Source organism: Camelus ferus, chromosome 1 (assembly GCF_009834535.1).
Source record: "Camelus ferus isolate YT-003-E chromosome 1, BCGSAC_Cfer_1.0, whole genome shotgun sequence".
NCBI lineage: Eukaryota > Metazoa > Chordata > Mammalia > Artiodactyla > Camelidae > Camelus > Camelus ferus.
Window position 1 is genome coordinate 29635076 of NC_045696.1, and position 22392 is coordinate 29657467.

At 35.3% G+C, this 22392-nt stretch overlaps 1 protein-coding gene across 2 annotated transcripts in view; it reads right to left on the reverse strand.

Moving 5' to 3' along the window:
- The window catches only part of GBE1 (1,4-alpha-glucan branching enzyme 1), a 243324-nt gene that overhangs the window by 159054 nt on the left and 61878 nt on the right, over nt 1-22392 (reverse strand). For both annotated transcript variants that reach the window (XM_032477376.1, XM_032477382.1), the window contains one exon: nt 2013-2128. In XM_032477376.1, coding sequence (XP_032333267.1) covers nt 2013-2128 — 116 coding nt within the window. The remainder of the gene's footprint in view (nt 1-2012; nt 2129-22392) is intronic.

Here is a 22392-nt window from a genome sequence, read left to right on the forward strand (position 1 = left end):
TTTCAACACATGATTTTCTGGGGGAACACAAACATTCAGACCATGGCAGAAAGTATAACAGATTTGGAGTTGGATGGAAAAGGCAAATGCCTATCATTATTCTCTGTATGTATCAATAATCATCCATTCTTAGTAATCCACTTTTCCCAAACAACATGTAAAAACTAGTTCATTCACTGTATAATAACAAAACAGAAACAGAATCACAGATATAGAAAAAAAACTTACAGGTTACCAGTGGGGAGGGTGGGAAGGGAGGAGGTAGGAGTATGAAATTGAGAGATAAACCAGTAAGCGTAAAATAGACAAGCAGCAAGGATACACGGGACAGCAAGGGAAATACAGCTATTGTTTCATAATAACATTAAGTAGAATATAAGCTATAAAAATACTGAATCACTATGTTGTACAACTGAAATGAATATAACATTGTAAATCAACTAGACTCCAATTTAAAAAACTGCAAAACAAAAATTCATTTACCATTTAAAGTAAAGAGTAAGTAAGGTGTTGGAACTAATTTAAGACAAAAAAGTTTCTGCAGCACTTCAAAAATTAGCAAATTCAGTTCTTAAAAACAAAATAAATGGCCATAAGACTTAAAGCAACAGTGAAACCAGTACTATAACAGTTGCCTTGCCTCAGTTTCCTATAGACCTTAGAAAAATCAAGCTCCTTGGTTTATTCCTTCAAACATTGAGCATAAAAATGGCTTCAACATTCAATAAATATTTCTTCAGTGCCTCCTCTGTGCCAGGTGCACTTCTAAGAATTAAGAATATACAGTATTAGCAAACGACAGCAAAGGCCCCTGCTCTTGTGGAGCTTATATTGACTTGGAAAAGGGATTATTTATATTAAATTTAAATCCCTCTTATTGTATACTGTAGCTACTTTTTCTCCTTTTCACTATAGATTAAGAAGAATCTTGGCTGCCATCCCAGGTTAAAATGTCTCTTTATTCCAGACAATATGCTCTTCTGGTAACTATATGAGGAGTGGCAATATTTCAGGAATTTCAGATACACTTATAATTTCATTATTTGTAAACAAACAAACAAACAAACAAAAAACCCTGCAGAACAAACACACAGTGTATTGTGATTTTAAGTAAATTTTAAGTACCTCTGGTTAATATTATTAACTAAAAAATGCCAATAAAAATAATAATTTAGTCAGAGGATTTATTGTGATAAATGCTATGAATGCTATCACATGTCCAAGGAAGGGAAAGAACTGAAAGGGACATGGAAACATTATATAACTATATGAGGAGGGGCTAAAATCAAGTGAATCTTTAAGGATTTAGATAGCCTCTTATATAATCAAATCTGAAATCTATAACCCAGACTTTGGGTCTCATCCTTTACAAGCTTCCCTTCGGGAGACAGGAAAGGGCAGCTGTGTCGGCTCTGCACACCCTGAATGCAGAACTTCAGGGTCAGCCAACGCAGAGGGAATGTAGAGGACAGGCAGGCCCCTAGGCTAATCCAAGGGGCCTCAAGGCAGGAGAACAGGAGAAATAGAGCCCTGATGTCAAAGACCAGAAAGAGATCAGAAAAATCATGTCCCCACAAGGCATGGGTCTCCAACACAGTACTGCCTCCCACGTTCATGTGGCTCATCACAAAATCCATTATATCAAGTCTGTCCTTACAGATAAAACTTCTCTCCACATTTGCTGATTTGAAGACAGGTTCCTTTTTTTTTTTTAAATCAAATTTTCTGGTTCCTGGGCTAAACTTTAGCGCTTACTCAATCACTCCTCATACAAGGTTTCCAAATTTGATAATACAACTAGTAAGTGTGGTACCTTATCAACCAGACAGTTCTAATCTGACACATTTCAAATTATTGATGACTTCTCTTAAATTTTCCTCTATTTGAAAATTCACAGTTTTTCCCATAATTATCATGCATCAGTTTACATTTCAATATTTTAAATCCAACTTTGCAAACAAAACAAAAAGAAAATGGTAAGTTCAAATAAAAACAGGAGGGAGGAAAAGTACCTTTAATTTGGATCCATGAGGTATTACAACTGATCTATTCTGCTTTGGTGGGATATACAGCTCCCATTTTCCAAAATCCATTTTTTTATATGGATATGAAAATGGATTCCAATTATCTGAAAAAATAAAGAAGATTAGTTAAGAACAGCATAATAAGACTGATAATGAATTTCAAGCAAAGTATAATATACTGTCTACTTATACAGAATCAAATTGCCCAAAAAACATTGTTTTCTAAGGTACTAAACAAAGCACTCTACTAGCCATTTAGAAAAAGCAGGTTATTCTTAATTTATTTTTAAGATATGTACTGGGAGGTTTGACTTTTGCATCTTAAAATCAAAGATTACAACATATTTTCCATTGAACTTTCAATTCTAATACTTCTATCAATAAATAGAATGATGGATCCTTTCTAAAGAAAAATCATCAACAAAGGGAGATAATATGAAAAAACAGAAATGCATTCTAGGTAATTAGATAAGACAGGTCATGATAGAAATAAAAATGGTGAAAAATAATTAAAATCGTATTACCCAAATCCACAACAGTGTAATAGAACTGGGTTAAAATCTAAAGAAGGGCCTCAAGCAAGAAAAGTAGGTTGTAAACTATAACAGGCAAAGAACAGGTGGATTGCAGGTGCTGGAAGAAAGCCAAATGAACAACAGACCCATGCACAGAGGGAAACTTAACATATAATAGCATTAAAAATCAGTGAGTAAAGGACACACTGTTAAATAAGTGGTTCAGGGACAAGTGGTTATCCTTACCAAAAGAAAGAAAAGAAAAAAAGAAAAGTAGATCTCTACCCAACAATATAACAAAGAATCACTTGAACATATAATAATATTTAAATATGATAGACAAAACGGTAAAATGCTTAGAAGAAAATACAGGAAAATGTATTTATAATCTTGGGCTTGAAAGAATTTTTTAAAATGAGAAAACACACACACACAAACACAAACCCACAAAACCTTAAGGAAAAGCCAAATAAATTTGACTACTAAGATTATAGACTGATTACAGACTGATCTTCATGCATTTATCAACAGACAGAATGACAAGAAAATCTACCAATTGGGAGAATACATTTTTAATGAATACACCAAGAAACAGCATCCAAAATATATGAAGATCATCTATAAATCAATGAAAAAATAAACCAATAAAAAAATCAACAAGGATATTCAGGGGAGGACACACGAATTGCCAATAAACACACACAGTGATATTCAAGTTCACTAGTAATTAAGGAAACACAAATTAAAACAACAGGGAGATGTCATTACCCACTCGTTGGATTAGCAAAAATTAAGTTTGAAAATATCAAGTAGTCAGCAAGGATATAAAATAACACGGCAGCTGAAGGTACAAATTGGTAAAATAATAGCAAAGTTGAAGATGTAGTAAGTCCATGACCCAACCATCCTACTCCTAGAAATTCTCACAAATGTGCACAAGAAAACATTCAAAAATGTTCACTGAAGAATTGCCACAATAGTAAAAAATGGAAGCCATCGAAATTTAAATCAGCCACAAAATGGGTAAAAATCGTGTAATTAAAAAATGGGATGCTATATAATGCTCTAAACTGACTGGATTACAGTGAATATATCTATATCCATCTAATATATGTATCTATCTATCTATCTATCTATCTATATATATATAGCCAAAAGTTTATGTTAAAGGATCTAAAAATATAATTTATATTGTATTCAAGGAATATGCAAAATAGTATTATATAATATGATACACACATATGTAGTAAAAATATTAAAGAAAATGAGAATGTTAAACATCAAATTCTATTGTGATTTACACTGGGTAAAGGAAATGGAACACAAGAAGGTTTAATAATATCTGTGATGTTTGCTTTCTTAAGGTTGGTGTTGTACACCAGGCTACTTATTACATTTTTCCCTCTTTGTTTATACCTAAACTATTTTACTGTTTAAAAAAAAAAATTAGGCAGCCCTGTGACACTGTGCACTGTAGGGAGAAGAAGTTAGATTCTTAATTGAGGAGATAATAGCAACAACAGGAAGCTTAATTTTATGCCATGATTTCCTCTTTTACACACCAACACTTTCTGCCATCAGCTCTAAGGCTCTTCACTCGCAGCCAGTTTGAACATTGAGGGTAGAGTAGAGGTAAGAAATAACATCTAATAAAGGTCCATCTAAACATTACTCCCCACCATGAAGACAATCTGAAAATGTCTAAAGGCAATTTATTTTCAGGAGCCGTTCAATAGGCTCCGTGTCATTATAATCTCCTGCCCCTAAAACCTCAAATACATCTCACCTATCTATGGTGTGACATTCCTTCAACAGAGCAAATAATTTAGGGCATAAGTAGAGAGGGAAAAAAAAAAGCTTGAAATATGAATATCTGGGTAGTGTAACACTTTATACATTTACTGAATTTCTTTTTAAGCTAATCACTTAAGACAAACTTAAGACAAGCAGCAGATCTTTTCTTGGTTAGTTAGATTTGAAAACAAAGGGTACAGTTCATTAGTTCATTCATTCATTCATTAAATATGTACTCAGCGCTTAACCTAGGCCCTGCTCAGCACCAAACTCAAAATTAGTGCTCAGAATGACAGCTGCATTTCATCCAGAAAAGGTTAAATTGAGTTAACGATACACCAAAATGAGTAGTAAAACATAAAATAAAGGATCCACTAAAAATTCAACTATAAATAAGATTTTGTTACTTTGAAAGTGAAACTTCAATGATACAGGAAATTTTCATATGCAAATTTATTTAAAAGCTGTTTTCAGTAATGTAAGAGTAAATGTGTTCTTGAATATTAGTTTTTTGAATCTCAGTTGCAATAGGTTCTTCAGCTTATAGTCACTTGAGTTTTAAGGTCTATTTAAACAAGTAAAGTTTTAATATTTGTATAAGGAAAAATACTTTTAATGAATCACATTTTCCTTTCATAGTGTCTTAGAAATCTAAATCTTCTAACTCATATGTGGATTATTTCTAATCCTGCGTTGTAAAAAAAAAAAAAGTTTTCTATCATTTTCAGGAGTTTCATTTGATTAGCACAACTCCTCCTCATGGAAACTCTGGTGTTAACTTCCACTACTAGTATACCCTCTTGCTGAACTCCAACCTTCAAAGAAAAATTCAGGATATCTTCACATATGCTCTAAAAGAAAATCCATTCTACCCATCATCATAAGTAATGCAGAACATGCTAAAGATTTCATAAGAGAGAGAGAAGGGAAGGCTTGCAAGGGGCATACATGCATGAAACAACTTCCAAGTTTTGCAATAGGCAGTTGTCTTCCCACATGGGACCCTCTTCAGCCACACCACCACCAGTCTCTCATCTCCTTAATTCCTTTTACAGTCAGTGTTGAGTCCTGAATTTGCCTCACTTTTCTTCCTTTCTTAAATAGTGTTGCTTCTTTCTATTCAAAAAATGGGTATCAACCAAACTAACCACTTCTACAGGACTGTAAGCATATGAAAGATTTTCTCCAACAAATCCAGTTTATCCCTAAAATGGTCTTCCAGAAGTAGCTAATAAGATGAGCTTTTCTCCATAGGATGCAGATACATAAGGTCCAGGAACAGAATAGTTAGAAGAATCATTGGATTTGGGGCTGTTCTTATAAACTTAACAGTAAACCCTCAGTTAAGAAAGAAGGAACTGCCATTAAGATTTATCTAGGCATGACTGTGCAAACTAATTGTGGAAGTACACAATTAAAGAGATGAAAATAAAAATTAAGCATTCAATGATTGGCATAAAAATATTAAATAAAATTGTGGGATTTTTGGTCTTCAAATGAAATTTGTTTAGAAAAACACAGAAGGCAAACTAATAAGAGTTGAAAGATACATTTTGAGGAAATTTGTCTTGAGAAACACCATGACACTTTATTCCTGAAAATAATTGAGAGTAAAATAATAATAATGATAAATGGTTCTCAGGTATATTAAAATATATCTAGAGAGAATACTTTTAGAACCAGATTACTCATACATTTTCATTTTAATCTTCTATGACTTTATATCCTGAGTCCACAAGACAGAATTAACTGTAATTAAGTACTTAATACAAATAGTTTGTATCTCTATGTAGGCCTCAGGACAGAACCAAAATATCCCATCACCATGCATCACAATTATTTGCTTCTCTATTAAGCACAGAACTACACGTGGAGAGTTCTGCAGTTCAGTGGGTCTCAAGCTTTAGTTCACATCAGAATCACTTGTTAAAACAGACTGGGATTATTAAAACAGATTGCTGTGCCCTACCCTCAGAGTTATTTAATTCAGATCTCTGAAGTGTGGCTTAAGAATCTGCATGTCTAACAAGTTCATAGGTGATGTTGACACTGCGGGCCTAGGGACCACACTTGAGAATCAACCTCCTGGTTCAATTGCTGAGTTAGGTGGTCTCTGCTCAGAGCTTTCTGAGTGATTTTCTAGATTAAATTAGATTTATAGATTACCAAATAAGTTCTAAATCAATAGGTCAAGGAAATTCTGAAATAGAAATTCTCATTAATAATCCTTCAAGGCAAATATGACTCACATGAAATTTAGGATTTCGAATTTGAGATTGACAAGGGTTGTAAGGCCCAGAAGGATGACCAGTAAGATGAATATTACAGAACAGAGCTGAGATATTAAGGGATGTGAATGTATTAGTGTGAAGGAACAAAAATTTACAATTGAACATGAAAAGATAACATATTAAGGCCATTACCCAATATATTGCTTAAGTGTCTACAGATAATGCTTTCTATAATATTCTCACCAAGATATTGCATGCCTAAAATGTATAGGCTACTTGGATCACAAAATGAATAAAAATTTGAAGCCTTCTACCTAGAAAAGTAACATCAAAGTTTTTAAACATTAATATATTAACTCATCTTCCTTTCTAAGACAGGGACCTGGGGCCTGGGACCTTAGGCTACAGTGCTTGCACCAGGGACTGAACAACAGACTACAAAGAAACTATAAGGAACTAAAAATAACTGCATGCATGCACAGTTGGGAATGGGTTATGAACAACCAGATACAGAAAGACCAAAAACCCAACTGCCACTTCTGAGGTGTCAGGAACAAAAGCAGAGTACTGCACATGATCCCTGCACACAGCACCACCAAGGGGTTGGGCAGATCACCTAAATCATCCCTCCAGTCCAAGCCCTGGACCTGCCCCTACTCTCACCCCATTTAAGGGACAAACTCATGCCCCATCAGGGAGCAAGCAAGGGAACCTGTTGTTTTCACTCCCTCGTGTTGCAGCACAAGTCCCAACAAAGCCTTGCCTGAATTTCTCATCTGGCCTCATCATTTCTACTGCTTAAGGAGGCCAAGAACCCCGGTCAGTAACGTTTCTGTCTCATTTCTTGCCAGAAACTAGGCATTGCTAGGTTAAGGGTTAGGTACCCCCAAAGCAATGTGCGCTTATTATTCTAGTTTTGGTATTATAAGAATAGGTTTCTTGCTGCATAAATTATTTTATTAAAATATTTTCTAAGAGTTTTGATGATTATCAATTTTGGATAACCTGACACATTTTAAAAGCAAACATTTTAATAGGTATTTTATTACTAACAGGCTGAAATTCATCATCATATTTGATAATGCAAAAGATTCTATTTGTCCATAGACTCAACACTAGCAGACAGAATTTAAATCGAGATATGGAAAAGAAACGATGTGTGATGCACAGTTTAATATGAACTGCAAACACATTCGGCGCAGGCGATCAAACATTAACTAAGGTCACTGCATCGGGCGCACAGACTCTGTATTTATCTCAAACCCAACAACCTTTCTTTTTCTAATGTAATAATCCTCACGTAAAATTCTTAAATGTCAGCCTCCTTCAAATATTCCCAAACTCTTTAACTCACAGTAAAGTATTTCTCTTCATCAGCACTTAGCCACCTCATTTCTGCAGAGTTTTGGAGTTTAATATATATTTTCCTTATGCCTGTTTGAAACAGCGCCAAATACACAGAGCCTTCCACCTTTGATGCAGGTGCCAATATGCTGAAGACCGTGGTCCATACTTGGGCCAACCTCTACTATAAGCAGGCCTCACTCTGCAGTAAGGTAAAGTCCCTGGTGAACGTAGCAGGGCTCATAACAGATCTAATATAAGGCCAGTACTGGCCCATACGGCAGATGTCAGTCACTTCACATCTGAATGGGTATCCCTCACGCCATCAGTTGTTAAATATTTGGAATATCACCACCTTAGAGCAAGAAAACACCCTTCCTCATCATACCGTGTTGCTTAATTGTTTCAAGCTTCATATTACACAGAATTTAGGTAGATTTATAATGCAAAGTTAGCTTGTCATGAAGGAAGTCCTGGGACTACTTGCATGTCAAGAAAGCATCCAGTCTGTTCCCAAGAAATCCTAAAATCCAGAGCTGGAACTTCCTATGGCATTGCCCTTACCCAGGATTACAGGAGGACCAGATAATTTTTGGAGGTAGAGAACAACTGTGCTGACATATAACCCTGTGTTTTTTGATCTCCACTTTTCCCAGTCCAGAGAATTCTTCTCCTCAGTTGGGTACCTGAGAATCACCAAATTTCTGCTGGCAGCTAATATCCTGGAAATAATCTTAAAACCTCCATTGTTACTTCTTAGGGGAAACTGCTCTCAACACACATTAGTTTATGGAAGCTATGGTTTTCAAGAATAAAATCTAGAGTATGTCAGAATGCCACTAATTTCAGAACCAATGGGATGCTAATATCTATTTTAAAAAACAATAGTGCCGGTCCTATAACATGCAGCTTTCTGGAAATCAGGGAACAAATTAAGTAATCTAGAGCTTCACTTAGTAAACGAATGTTCTTAAAAGTATACATAGAAGAAGCAGTCTCCGTGATCAAAAAAAAAAAAAAAAAGTGTGGTAAAAGTGACTTTAAATAGAATTAACCATGTTTCTTTACTATAGAAATAGTATTTATACTATGATACTTTTATGAAAGGAAGGGGGTAATAAATGAATATACAGTCAGCCCTCCTTATCAAAGAGTTCCACAGCCACAGATTCAAACAAACACAGATAGAAAATATTAGAAAAATTCCAGAAAGTTCCCAAAAGCAAAACTCGACTTTACTATGCACTGCCAAATATTTACATAGTATTTACATTGTATTTACAACTATTTACATGGCATTTACATGGTATTAGGTATTGTAAGTAGTCTAGAGATGATTTAAAAAATACAGGAGGATGTGAATAGCTTATATGCAAACACTATGCCATTTTATATAAGGGACTTGAGCAGTCTCAGATTTTGGTATTTGTAGGTAGGGGAGGTCCCAGAACCAATCCACCAAAGACTGAAGGATGACTGTATGTAGTCACTTATGATTTCAAAAAGCATGAAAATATAGCCCAAAAAATGAGTAGAAATGATTATGTATGGGGAGGGAAAATACAGATTTGTTTTCTAGAATTGCACCTTGTTATATTTTGACTACAGGACTGGGTAAAAAATTCATAAACTAGAAAATTTAATAAGTCAAAGGTGGGTAAAATATAAGGGAAAGAAGTATCTTAAAATGGAAACAAATTGAACCTATGTGATAGTATTTGGAGGTAGGGCCTTTGTGAGGTAATTAGGTTATGAAGATAGAGTCCTCATGAAAGGGGTTAGTGCCTTTATGAAAGAAATCTCAGGGAGATCCCTCCTCCCTTCCACCATGTGAAGATTTCACAAAGAAAGGACAGCACTCTATGAACCAGGAAGAAAACCTTCACCAGACACTGAATCTGTCAGCACCTTGATCTTGGACTTCCCAGCTTCCAGAAATGGGAGATATAAATTTATTTTCTTTATAAGCTACCTAGTCTGTACAAATTTGTTACACGAGCCCAAACAGACTAAGACAAAGCTCATCTCTATTTTTACATAAATTAGGAAATTTCCATAATAAAAATTTAAAAACTAATGTTATGAGGTCTCTGTGAACAAATACTTGTTCAAATCTCTAGCCTTGTTATCAATTATAAAACGTGATCTTCAGCCAAAGGGTATAAGTTTTTAATTTATTTACTGGTTCTAAACACAGATTAACAAATGACTTTCTGGATAGGCAGTTCCAGTTCATACTTCCATCAGAAGCACAAGAGAATAGTCAACTATCCATATCCTCATCAACACCAGGGATTATCATTTTAATAACAAGGCATGCCTGCTTTGCTCAACCAGGGTTCACTTGGAGAATTAAGCCCTAATGCCCTACAGATCCACTGCATGCAATAAATTAACTTCCCTTCAATGCATCTTAGAATAGTACTTGTTATGTACGACACTTGGAAGAATTTAGAAAATAGGCATTTAAATCATTTTCTATGTTCTGTGGATCAGACTCGGAACCAGCATCTTGCCTCTCCTTACTGTCCTAGCTGCAACAGTGTTTTCTGATACACATACATTCTGATACACAGTGTGCTCATTTCTTTTCAAAACAGATTATAATAATAACTTTTTACATTTCTTTAATCCTATTTTGACATGGGAGAAATGGAATGGTGGGTATTATATTTTCTTTTAAACTTTTCTCATTTAGTTCTAGTTTTACTGACGTGAATTTAACAATGTGGTGTCCTTTGTGGTCTAATACAGTGGCAATCAATCCAGTTTTTTATTTACCAATCTATTTTTAGCAGTATAAACCATTCAACTATCTCAAAATAGAGTTTATGAAGAACTCTATCATAGAAAGTATACAAAACATGTAAAAGCAAAGCTGCTTCGCTTGAAGTGCCCCTACCTAGCTGGGCCCCCTCCTCACATCTTTTTTTCCCTCTCACAGCCTATTACTCAGAACTCAGTTCTAAAAAGTGCTCCAGTGCATGATCTATCTTTGTAAGACTTCCACAGGTCTTTAAAATATGTCATTTCATTTTTTTTTCAAATTCTCCACTTAATTTTACTTTATTTGATCCATTACAAGTTAAGATTATGTTAAGTTCTATCACAACAATTGGGTCTGAAAATTAAATTAATTTCTAACAATTCTTGCCATCTATACTTGACCAAAAGTAAATGTCATTTGGGACCAAAAGATAATGGCATTTATCATTGCTGTGACTTACACTGTTGATCTCTACTCCATATTACCTGGGTTTATTTTTGGTCTGAATATGACTCCTTTTATTTCATAATCTTTCAGTGATAGTAAAGCAGAGGGAAACTAATGGTTATGGTTGAGAAGAGGTGAATTATTTGCTTATAAAGAAGAACACAGAATAGGACAAAATAGGAAGGAGAAAGAATGGGAGAGAAGTACCAACACAATATGGTCAATCACCAGAGGAAGGCATCCCATGTGCCAAGAGGGGTCCTCAGTTATGTTTTAACCACCTGTACACTGAACTGTATCCCTCTATGTCAGCAAACATGTAGAGCTTAGTAGGAGGGCTCTCTTAAAGCACACACTCCACACATCCTTGAAGTCACAAATTTGGTTTGACTTCAGGAGTTCTTCTCTACCCTAAAACACAAGATGTTCATCTTAAGATGTTCCACCTGAACCTGCCCTGCTGTGAGGGCATGGGAGGGGCCTACAGTAATCAGGAGAGCGATTATCTAGGTCTCCCTGCTAGCCCTTTAGCCACTTCTGAGACTATCCCAATGAAACTGAAATAAGATTTTCTAACACGGCGGCTAGCAATGTAACAGAAAGAATCCCCTGTGTTGATGGTCAACTGATTTTCAATAAGGGTGACCAAGACCATTCAATGAGTAAAAAAGAGTCTTTTCAATAAATAGTGCTAGGACAACTAGACCTCTGCACACAAAAAGATATATTTGGACTCCCATATTAAAACATATACAAAACTAACTCAAAATGGATTAAAGACTTAAATGTAAGAGCTAAAACTATAAAACTCTTAAAGAAAACGCAAGGGTAAATCTGTTGACCTCAGTTCTTAAATATGGCACCACAAGTACAAGTAACAAAAGAAAAAACTGATACACTGGACTTCTTCAAAACTAAAAATTGTATGTGCCAAAGGACACTATCAAGGAAGTGAAAAAACAATTCATAGAATTGGAGAAAATATTTGCCACTCATATCTGGTAAGGGACTTAAGTTTAGAAAATACAAAGAACAACTCAATGGTTAAAAAGAAAAACCCAATTTTTAAAATAAGCAAAGGATCTGAATAAACATTTCTACAAGGAAGATGCAGAAATGGCCAATAAGGACATTAAAAGATGTTCAGCCTCATTAGTCATTAGAAAAATGCAAATCAAAACCACAATGAGATATCACTTCATTCACACTAGAATGGCAATAGCCAAAAAAAAAAAGGGGGGGGGTAATTATCAGTGAGGATGTGGAGAATTTAGAAACCTCATTCACTGCTGGTAGGAATGTAAAACAGTGCAGCCACCTTGGAAAACAGTCTCGATGTTCCTCAAAATGCTAGAGTTACCATTTGACCCAGCAATCCCACTTCTAGTTACACTCAAGAGAAATGAACATATGTCCATACAAAAACTTATATATGAATGTTATAGCAGCATTACTCAAAATAGTCAAAAGGTTAAAACAACACAAACATCCATCAACAAATAAATGGATAAATTAAATACTGCATATCCATACAATGGATTATTTGACCAAAAAAAGGAATGAAGTACTGACATACGCTGTAACATGGAAGCCTGAAAACATTATGCTAAGTGAAAAAAGCCAGTCACAAAAGACGACGTATTATATGATTCCATTTATATGAAAAATCCAGGACAAGAAAATTTATATAGACAGTAGGTAAGTAAGTGGTTGCCTAGGGCTAGGGGACAGATGGGAAAATTGTGGGATGATAGCTGAAGAATATAGGGTTTCTTATGGGGTGATGAAAATGTTCTATAATTTACTGTAGTTATGGTTGTACAACTCTGTTGTAACATGCTAAAAACCATGAAATTGTACATGTTAAATAGGTTAGTTGTATGGTATGTGAAATTGTATTTCAATAAAGCTATTAAAAATTAAAATATTTTAAAGGTCAGATAGCTTTTATCTGTTCATTTCTACTGAGCTTTTGCCCAAGACTAAAATCCTCTATCAGAGGATATCATAAAGGAAAAGACCACAAAGAGACATACATAAAAATTTAATACTGAGAAGATAGCTTGGTCAATAAGTAGACTAAACAGTTTGGTTGGATATTTGAAGACTTCTTTAAAGAGAAAATAATTAATTGTTTCAAAGCTTTCAAAAAGCAGAACAATTTGACCATATAGAAACTGGGGGAGGGGGATGGAAATAGGCTTTTAGAAGCAAAGAAAGATGTGTTTCTTCTCCTTCTGGAATCCAGATTAGTAGATTTATGAGTGAGTACCACCAACCAAGCTGCTGCTGCTGATGTCAGAATTAACCTTGGACTCTGGGAGAGTCCTATAAGGAAAAGAAATCTAAGAACTGTCACACAATCCACTCCCTTAAGGAGAGAAAAAGGTTTGAGCAGAGTCTGTCTCAAAACTAATGATATAGGAAGAAGAGTTTTATGATGATAGAAGAAATAACAAAAGTCATTACAATAACAAAAAACAGGGTGACTTGGTGACATTAATGGCAACAGCAGTAGTTATGGATTGTCCTGAGTGCTTGATGTTCAATATCGAACTCAATTATCTCAAAGGCCCTATAAAGTAGTACAAATTTCATTTGATGGGTGAGGCAGCAAGCCCAAACAAGGAGAGCAATAAAGTCAATATCCCACAGCTATTAAGTGACCCAACCAGGATCTGAATCTGAACCCATGTTAGTCTGACTCTTGCTTCCATGTGTGTGTGTGTGCACGCGCGCGCTTACCCTTCAGGACACACAGAAACAACCTAGACCCACGCTAACATCTCTCTACGTTAGAAATGCACAGAACATAAATCAAGCTCTTAACTAAATTTTATGTTTACAGTATCAATTACAGCTATTCTTCTATAATCATATGCTTTAGAAAACAAATTTTGCATGTGGATTTTTTTTTTTTAACAGAAAAGCTCAAAAGTATGTATTTGCAGGCCTTGGAAGTGTTAGACAGCTCTGTGGCAGTTATACCAGAACAAGAGCTACATTAAGTCAGCCAACCATAAGGCACCCACAGTGCCCACCAGACAAGCCACCATTTCCAGCCACGCAAGGGTACTCAGGCTGCTCCCTGGCCCCTCCATTTTAACTGGCCACAAGTGTTTTGTTAGTGTTTGCAATACGCCCAGCATTTATGGGTATAACCACTTATGGAGGGTAATCACAAAGTTAAGGTGAGTGACAGCAAGACAGACAGAGAGAGAAAGAGAAAGTCTGGGTTGGGGGAGAGGTGGAGGAGCAGAAGGGTAGGAGAACAGGGAGGAAGGGGAGAACAGAGCCATCAGGCAAGACCTCCCTCAGCTTTATGCTTTCAAACCTACAAACTGATACCTGCAGTTGGCTTTATCTCCTTCTCTTTAGTCTATGAGGAAGAGTTTTTTTGTCTTTGTTTTCCTCTTGTTCAAGGCTAATTCCTTGATTCCATTCTTTCCTTTTGTCTGTTCTCAATTATTTTCTCACATTCTCCTTCCTCAGGCTCTTTATTCAGCATTCACATATGATGAATGGATGCATGTGCTAATTCTGAAATAACATCAATGACAATGAAGAAAACCTCTCTCTTGGTCCAAGCCAACCTCTAGTTCTCCTGCCATCAACAGCCTGATTTTTTTGACTACTAACTCTACTTCCTCAAAGCTCTTTATCCTCTAAAATGATTCTGAAATACTCTGGCAAAAGTCACCAGAAATCTCCAACTTTCCAATCCCAACCGTTCTTTTCGACTTCAATTTACGTGAGCTTTCAATGGCATCTGAAACTCCCAGTCACTGCACCTTGGGCATCAGTGATACCCATCTCAGCTGGTTCCCTTAAACCAGTGAAAATGGGAAGAAAAAGAGAGCACTTGTATGCTATTTCAGAGTTAAAACTGGTAAGAAGCAAGGTTTGGTTATTAAGGGTGACAGACTGGTAATTTCTTGCTTGGGTGGTTACTGAAACAGGATAGGGAATACAGAAGTAGGAGAGAAGAGAACTTAAAGGAACTGTAAATGGTCAACCCCATTTATTATAACATAAGGTTAAGTAAGGAAAAGATGCCTAAATTGAGCAGAGGGGGCATTTAATGGGAGAACACATGTGCAAGAGGGTACTATTATTTCTCTACCATATTTTTTCCTTACCACAAAAGTGTATCCCATGTTGAATAAAAAACAAAAAAACATCATTTAAAAAAGGCACCAAAGCACTCATAAACCCAACCTCCCCTACACTAATACATTAATATAAAATTTTCTCATTTTTTACTATATAGGTATTTACATGCACAGACATGTGTTTCCATAATATACAGTATATATAAAACCATGTATACACACAAATTTTTAAACTTACAGTTTTATAACCTCTTCTACATACTACACGGTCAGCACTATCCCTGTCGGTACATATTCACTTACGATGGTTGCTCCCCAACATGGCTGCTTTTAAAAGTTAGAAATCAATAGACTCCACCCTAGATCCTTGAATCAGATCCAGGAGCGGATCTGTGCTTTCATAAAGCTCCCTAATTTTGTGCTATGCACTCATAGTTCTGGTAACCAATAATCTACAAAATCATTCCACAAATCTGACAGAGAATTAAAGGGAGGATTTCCTTTTTTTTTTTTTTTTTTTAGTTTTCCAATTTATTTAAGGAAGGGAAGGGGTGAGTAACTTATATGCAGAGAAAAAAGGAAGTAGCAGAGGGAAAGGCTGACGGGAGAAAGAAGAGGTAAATAGATTTACCATTTTAAGGGAAAAAATAGAAAAGAATTCAATGTATGGATTCATGACATCAATTTCTTCTACTAACTTCTGAAAGCACGTGGGAAGGATGAATATAGACACAGAAATCTTTTTAGGGAAATGGTTTGGAAGTTCCTTTCTGCTGTCTTCTGTTTTCTCTGAAAAGTAAGAGCAAGTACTGTAGTAATGGAGAATAAGGAGGCAGTGAAATAAGGGATTCTGCAAGGAGTGGTAAAGCTGAGGTAGCTACTGTGGAAGATGTAAGGAAGGGTTCACAGCGATGTGCAAATGATTTCTGTAGAGTGTTAATGGCCATGAACCCATAGGAAGCAGCAGTTCACATGGCTGTGTGATCTTCCTCGGTGGCTGGAAGCTGTGCAGGCGCAGAGAAATTAAACAATTTGTGTGAGCAACACTGCAGATTTACAGGGCGAGTGTGGCAGAAGACCAAGGTTCAAAGGAGATGAAACATTCAGGAAGAGAGTGGTAGGAGAGCTTAGAGCAAGGGGTCTAGAACAGACATCAAAGAGATACAGACATATCAGAAAGCATCATGGATGTAGATGTTACAAGCAGTCTGGTATAACTGGCATCATGGAGTTTAGAACAGGTAAATGCTGATGCAGCAATAAATTTTGATAATGCTTTGCAACAATTTCCATGTCCCTTATCAGCAGCCTCTTCCCCAACCAAAAAAAAAAAATCTTGATTGCTGTCCTATAACCTTCTCTAAGTATATCAGGACCTCTAAAGAACAGAGCCACCCTAGCAGATTCATAAACACATCAGTGAGAAATAAATGCTTACTGTTGTTACACACTGAGCTGGGGACAGTGCATTACACAGCATTACTGTGGCTACGGCTGACTTGTGTGTCAAGTAAGAATGAGCACTACCCTTTGAACATCCCACAAATAGCCTAAACCTGTATCTACTATTACCTGAACCTATTATTATAAGCCTGTATCACTTACTACATGTGTCTATATTGATTTCCTTGTTTTTGACTATGAGCTATCTTATGGTAGGGATCAAGTTTTCTCCATCTTTGTATGCCAAAACCTAGTACAGGACTCCCATACAGCAAGTACTCAGCAAGATTTTACTGGAAGAATAAATTTTCAACTTTTCATGCCAAATCAAGATGAGATCATAAGGTAACTTGGCAACTGGAAATTTAGCACAGAACAAAATTAACCCAAAAAATCATTTCTTTTTGGTTCTACAAGGGAACGTAAATAGTATTCTTTAATAAGATTTCATTATACACTAAGATTATAAAAAATTATCTCTACATTTAGCAAATAATATAAATGATTTAAAAACACAACAATCTAGGTAATTTCTTTTTATTATTCTTTCCAATTAATATGGGTCACTAACTTTTGCTTAAAAGAAAAATTATAGTAATTAAAAGAAACATGAATGTATTTACTTCTATTTTAAGACAGATCTTAATTTCCTCTATGTGCTAAACTCCAAAAATGTTACATATAACTTATATAATATATAAATATATTTCAGAATGTCACTTTTTGAGTGGTGATATTTAATTCTGTTAGATTAATTATACACGCTAAAGTTAAAAAGTGAACAAAATTATAAATTTTTTAAAGTATGTATATGTATTATATATAATATTTATATAAATTACATATGACTAATCTTATACATAAGTAAATATCACCACTCAAAAAAAAAGTGATCCTCTAAACTGCTCTGTAAGTTATTAACCTAAAGATTCACAAAATGCCTAATTAACCATATGTAAACCCAAGCAGCATCCAAAATAGACCTCTATATGTGATTTCTACATTTATAATACACATAGGACGTAATTCATTAGGCTCTGCTCCTTTTTTTCTGAAGTCCAAAACCCAAGAAAATTGAATCACTTTTAAATGAACCAATGTGTTTATTAGCTCTGTGGGGTGTAAGAAAACTTCAATTGCTACTCTATGTCATGCTGATATAGGCATAAACTCTCAGGTTAAACTTCTCTCTTTGTAGTACAAGTTTCAATTTGGATTTTAAAAAGCTTGAGGCCATCAATTTTCACATCTTTCCCCACTCCCATTTCAGAAATCTGAGACCCAATTTCAGGAAAATATTGGCAAGTTATATGGAAGTTTAACATGTTCAAGAATAAACCTGACTGTGATTAAGGCAATTCCACATTAAAATAAAGAACATTTAAACCACTTACTATTAGCAGGTTTTCTGGCTTCTAATTTAATAGCCATTTAACTAAATCCAAACAAAGGAATAACTATTTTTTCTTAACTATTATACTGATCAGACTCAAAAACTCTCAAATTTGAAACAAAATCATTAAAATATTTCTGTCACGTTTAATCATCTCCTAACAGAGACTGCAAAAGAGCCGGCTCATTCCAAAACACTCCCCCCGCCACTGGAGGACTAAGCCAATCACTGTACCACTTTTTGAACAGACTAAGCACCCTCCGTCATCTCTTGACAACTGGCCATCTATCCACTATGCAAACCCTTTAAATCTATGCTCCGGAGACAGAATTATCTGCTTTCTCTGTGACTGCCCCTGGCTCTACTAAGCACAGGGAGGAGATCTCTTCTAGTATGGAAACTGCTGTCCTAGTTAAGACTATGTGGAGTCAAGCTCTCTGACACCAGGTAGACACTCAATAACAACCAAGGTCACATCTACATCCCTTCAGTGTCTACTTTCTCCCTAAATTCCTCTTATTAAGGTTCCCAAAGAAATGAATAAACTAGATCTCAGATGTAGCACTATCAGTAAAGTAAGACAATAAGAGCTAATACAGAAATAGCAACCAAAAAGGCATCAAGTGGACATTCCTCCAGCTTTAGTACTGGATCAGGCACACAGCAGAAAGTCAACAGTGTGCATTAAACAAATCGTTACCAGAACTACTCCTTATTTTATAGTTACATGTAATATGCATTTTTCAACCACAATAGTGATATGGTTCATCATAAACTATGTATTAAATATTTGCCAATAATTCATCATCTTTGTTATGATTACTACTCATCCTAACAGAATGAACATCCCACAAGAGTAGCATGATCATGAATCACATATTTAAATGATGATGACCTTATTTTAAAAAAAAAGTTAAATCATCTATGATTCTCTTATCTTCCTTCCTATACTAGACATTACAATCATTGTTTATAAGCATCATTAAGTCCTACTCAAATAACTTAATTGATCACCTACCCCTAAGATTGTGCACTCAAAAGTCTGGTGGTTTTCCCTCAATACCTATTTCAGTATATTAAATATATGAGTTCTCTTTCAAGTCAGTCCACTTCTTTGAATTTTCCTGTCTCACAACTTCAAAGGTAAAGAATGTATATACTGTTTTATTACTTATATATCTATTGTATTACACAGACACCTGTGTATACATGTGTGTATAGATGTGTGTGTGTACGTATATATATATATATAAATGTTACACACACACATTCAACACTGTCTTATAGTTTAGATATAAAATTATCCCAAAAGTATAAATCAGCTTCTAGAGACATAAACTGAGTTTCAGATGTAAATCATGGCAGTTACATGTAATTGTAGGGTATAAAACAGGGAAGCTATTGGTAAGCAGACCAGGAATAGAATGAATATGTGTAGAATACTTGCTGCTAAACCTTTCAATTATTATTTACTAGATATGTGATTTTTGGCAGGTTATATAACTTGTTGAATTTCAATTTCCATATCTATAAAATACAGAAACAACTGTTAAGGAGCACTTCCCAGCACTGCAAAGAAAATCTGTAAATGGAACTCACTTTCCTTAAAGCTCACAGTCTCAGCCTTTCTCCAGCTCAGTGGCTACAGCACAGAGGACAAAATGCCTTGAATGCAATCCTGGTTCTGGCACAAGTTAGCAAGTGTGAGTTCCACAGTCTAAGACTCAGTTTGCTCACCTAGAAAATGAGCACAGTAACAGTATCTGCTTCCTGAGGCTACTGGGAAGATTCAGTCTGTACCAAGCACTTCCTGCACAGCCAAGTGTTCACTGCACTTGAGATATTACATAGATATAAAAACAAAAATCCTACATGGGTCAATTCCTTCCTTGAAAAAACCTCTCCTCTTTCTGCGTGTTATGATAGGACACTCTTCTCACTGTTCTAATGCTGCTTCTTCTCTCACACCTTCACCACCTCTTCATTCTCCTCATTAACCACCTCCCCCAAATGTGAGCTTTCCATGATTCTACCTTCAACTCTCTACTAATATTGCTCCAGTGACTTGTAAACAAAATACTAAATCATGTGGTGAAGAAATGAATCCAAATTCCATAAGAAAGGAATATCTTATCCTGGAAAAACTTAAAAGAGTAGGCTTTACCAAGTGCAGTCTATTTATTCCATAGAAAAACTGTGTCAAGTTTTCATTTTGGAACAATACCACCACCAATGAGCCAAGTAAGAGAGTCCACACCTTCAAAAAGTAACCTAGCATGGACATGTCTTAACAAATTGGACAACGATGTTCATATTTTCCATCTAAACTTTGGAAAATGCTGGACAAAAGCAAAAAATGAGATAGTGAAGAAATATTTATTGTGAATTTTCTAGATGTCAGGCACTGTGCTAAGAGCTCTCACAATGTCATCTGGTTTTACTTGCTATATAGCAGGTTCTTCCTACACGGCTGATGATGATGAGGGCTTGAAACAAAACAGTCCAGATGAGGATAATCCGTCTACTTGCAACCACTGGATTCCCATTTTCTGTATGCCTACCATGACCATGTGTTCTTACTAATAAGCCTCTGAGAATGAATGAATCTCAATCTTCACTGAGAAAAGATTAACAACTCTATATATAATGTTGCAATTACCCTCTGGGTAATGGTATATTAATAGGTGATTTCAGTTTGCGATTACCTAACCCTGTGGGGAGGAGGAAAAAAAGAGAATAACTATTGACCACGTCCTATAGAAACTTTTCCTTTAGAAAGGAAATGAAAGTTACAGTGAATAGACTTAAACTTTTTGACAGAGTTTATTTTTATTTAATATGTACAATTAATCTAAGATATGTTTGTGCTAGTCAGCATGACCCAACCATTAAAAACAAACAAACAAACAAAAAGTTGTAATTCCCAAGAAAGATGAAGCTATAAAGCACTTAAGGCAATATGACTACTCATCTGAGTAGGTCTTAGAAAGTAAGCCAGACTTAATAATCCATTAAAAAAAAAAAAAAGATCGGTGACAGGATTGATCCACAAGGAGCCACAGGCCTGATCACACTAGAGCTGCAACCACTGGTATCAATCCTGTCCTCCATCTCTACTCCTTTGGCTTTTCTAAGCAGGAGAACTGCCCTGGCCCAAAACACAGCCCAAATCTCGGCATTTGCTCAAAGCAAGGGACCCCCATATCCTGAAACTAGAAAATACAGTCCCAGGTCTGGAGGGAGTGGTCAAGATTAGTAGCTGACTACACATCTTTCTGTATTCAACTTTTTCTGGGCTGAGAGTGCAGTTAGACAGGACACAGAATAAGCCTGGAGCACCTTCATTTCCTCTAACTAACCTAAAACCAATTCTGTAGTAGTAGAGTTTGCAAATTTGGCAAACATATGCACCTAATATACATTCTTATTTATATTTGCTTTTTTACTTTGACAGCTTCATTCTTCATATGCTTTAACTTCTAGAACAGTACTAGACATTGGGCAGTATTATAAATGAGAAACCAACCCATCAGGTGATAACACTAAAACAACTAGGAAATATAAATTTATAAGGACTGAAGACGAATGTCGATGAAGTTTTAGAAGAGTTCACGAGGCAGACCCCACTTTTGTTCTCAGGTTTTAGTCTGGTTTGATAAGTTTGGTTACTTTCTCTATCAGAAGAAAAGTAAACCATACTTGGATCCAATACACTAAGTTATTAAATTCTTTCAGGAACTTTCTTTATATGTTCACTGTACTAGTTCAATTAAAATGTACCTTTTTAGGACTAAATTTTATAAAGAATCCCTATTACAGGCAAGTCCTGAATACAAGTTAAATACAAACTATAAATTTAATTTAAGATTTTAAACCTATTTCTAATTTAAAGAAAGGTTAAAGCAATCTACTTTTAATTAAATATATCTATGGCAACTTAATTCCAAATCTTAAGGTTCTGCAACCCAATTTCTCATGATAAGAATATTACTAAAACTCATCTGCATTGAATGACAATCTTCCATTCCTCTCGGCTCTCTGAATCCATTATGTCTCTCATGGGAATGAATGCTTTGCTATGACTGATGATGAATAAGATATATAGGACAAATGATGCACTTTTTCATTTAAAAGACTAAAAAGGAAATTCACTTTAGTCTCCTTTCTGCCTAGTTTCATTAAAATCTAAATACAGCTATTCTAAGAGATTTTTTCTAGCTCAGTTCAGTTTGACAAAAAACGCCTCATGTATCATTTAAATCAATTACAGGTTCTTTGGAAATATACCTCAAAAGTTTCATTTTGACAATTTTTGGTTTAAA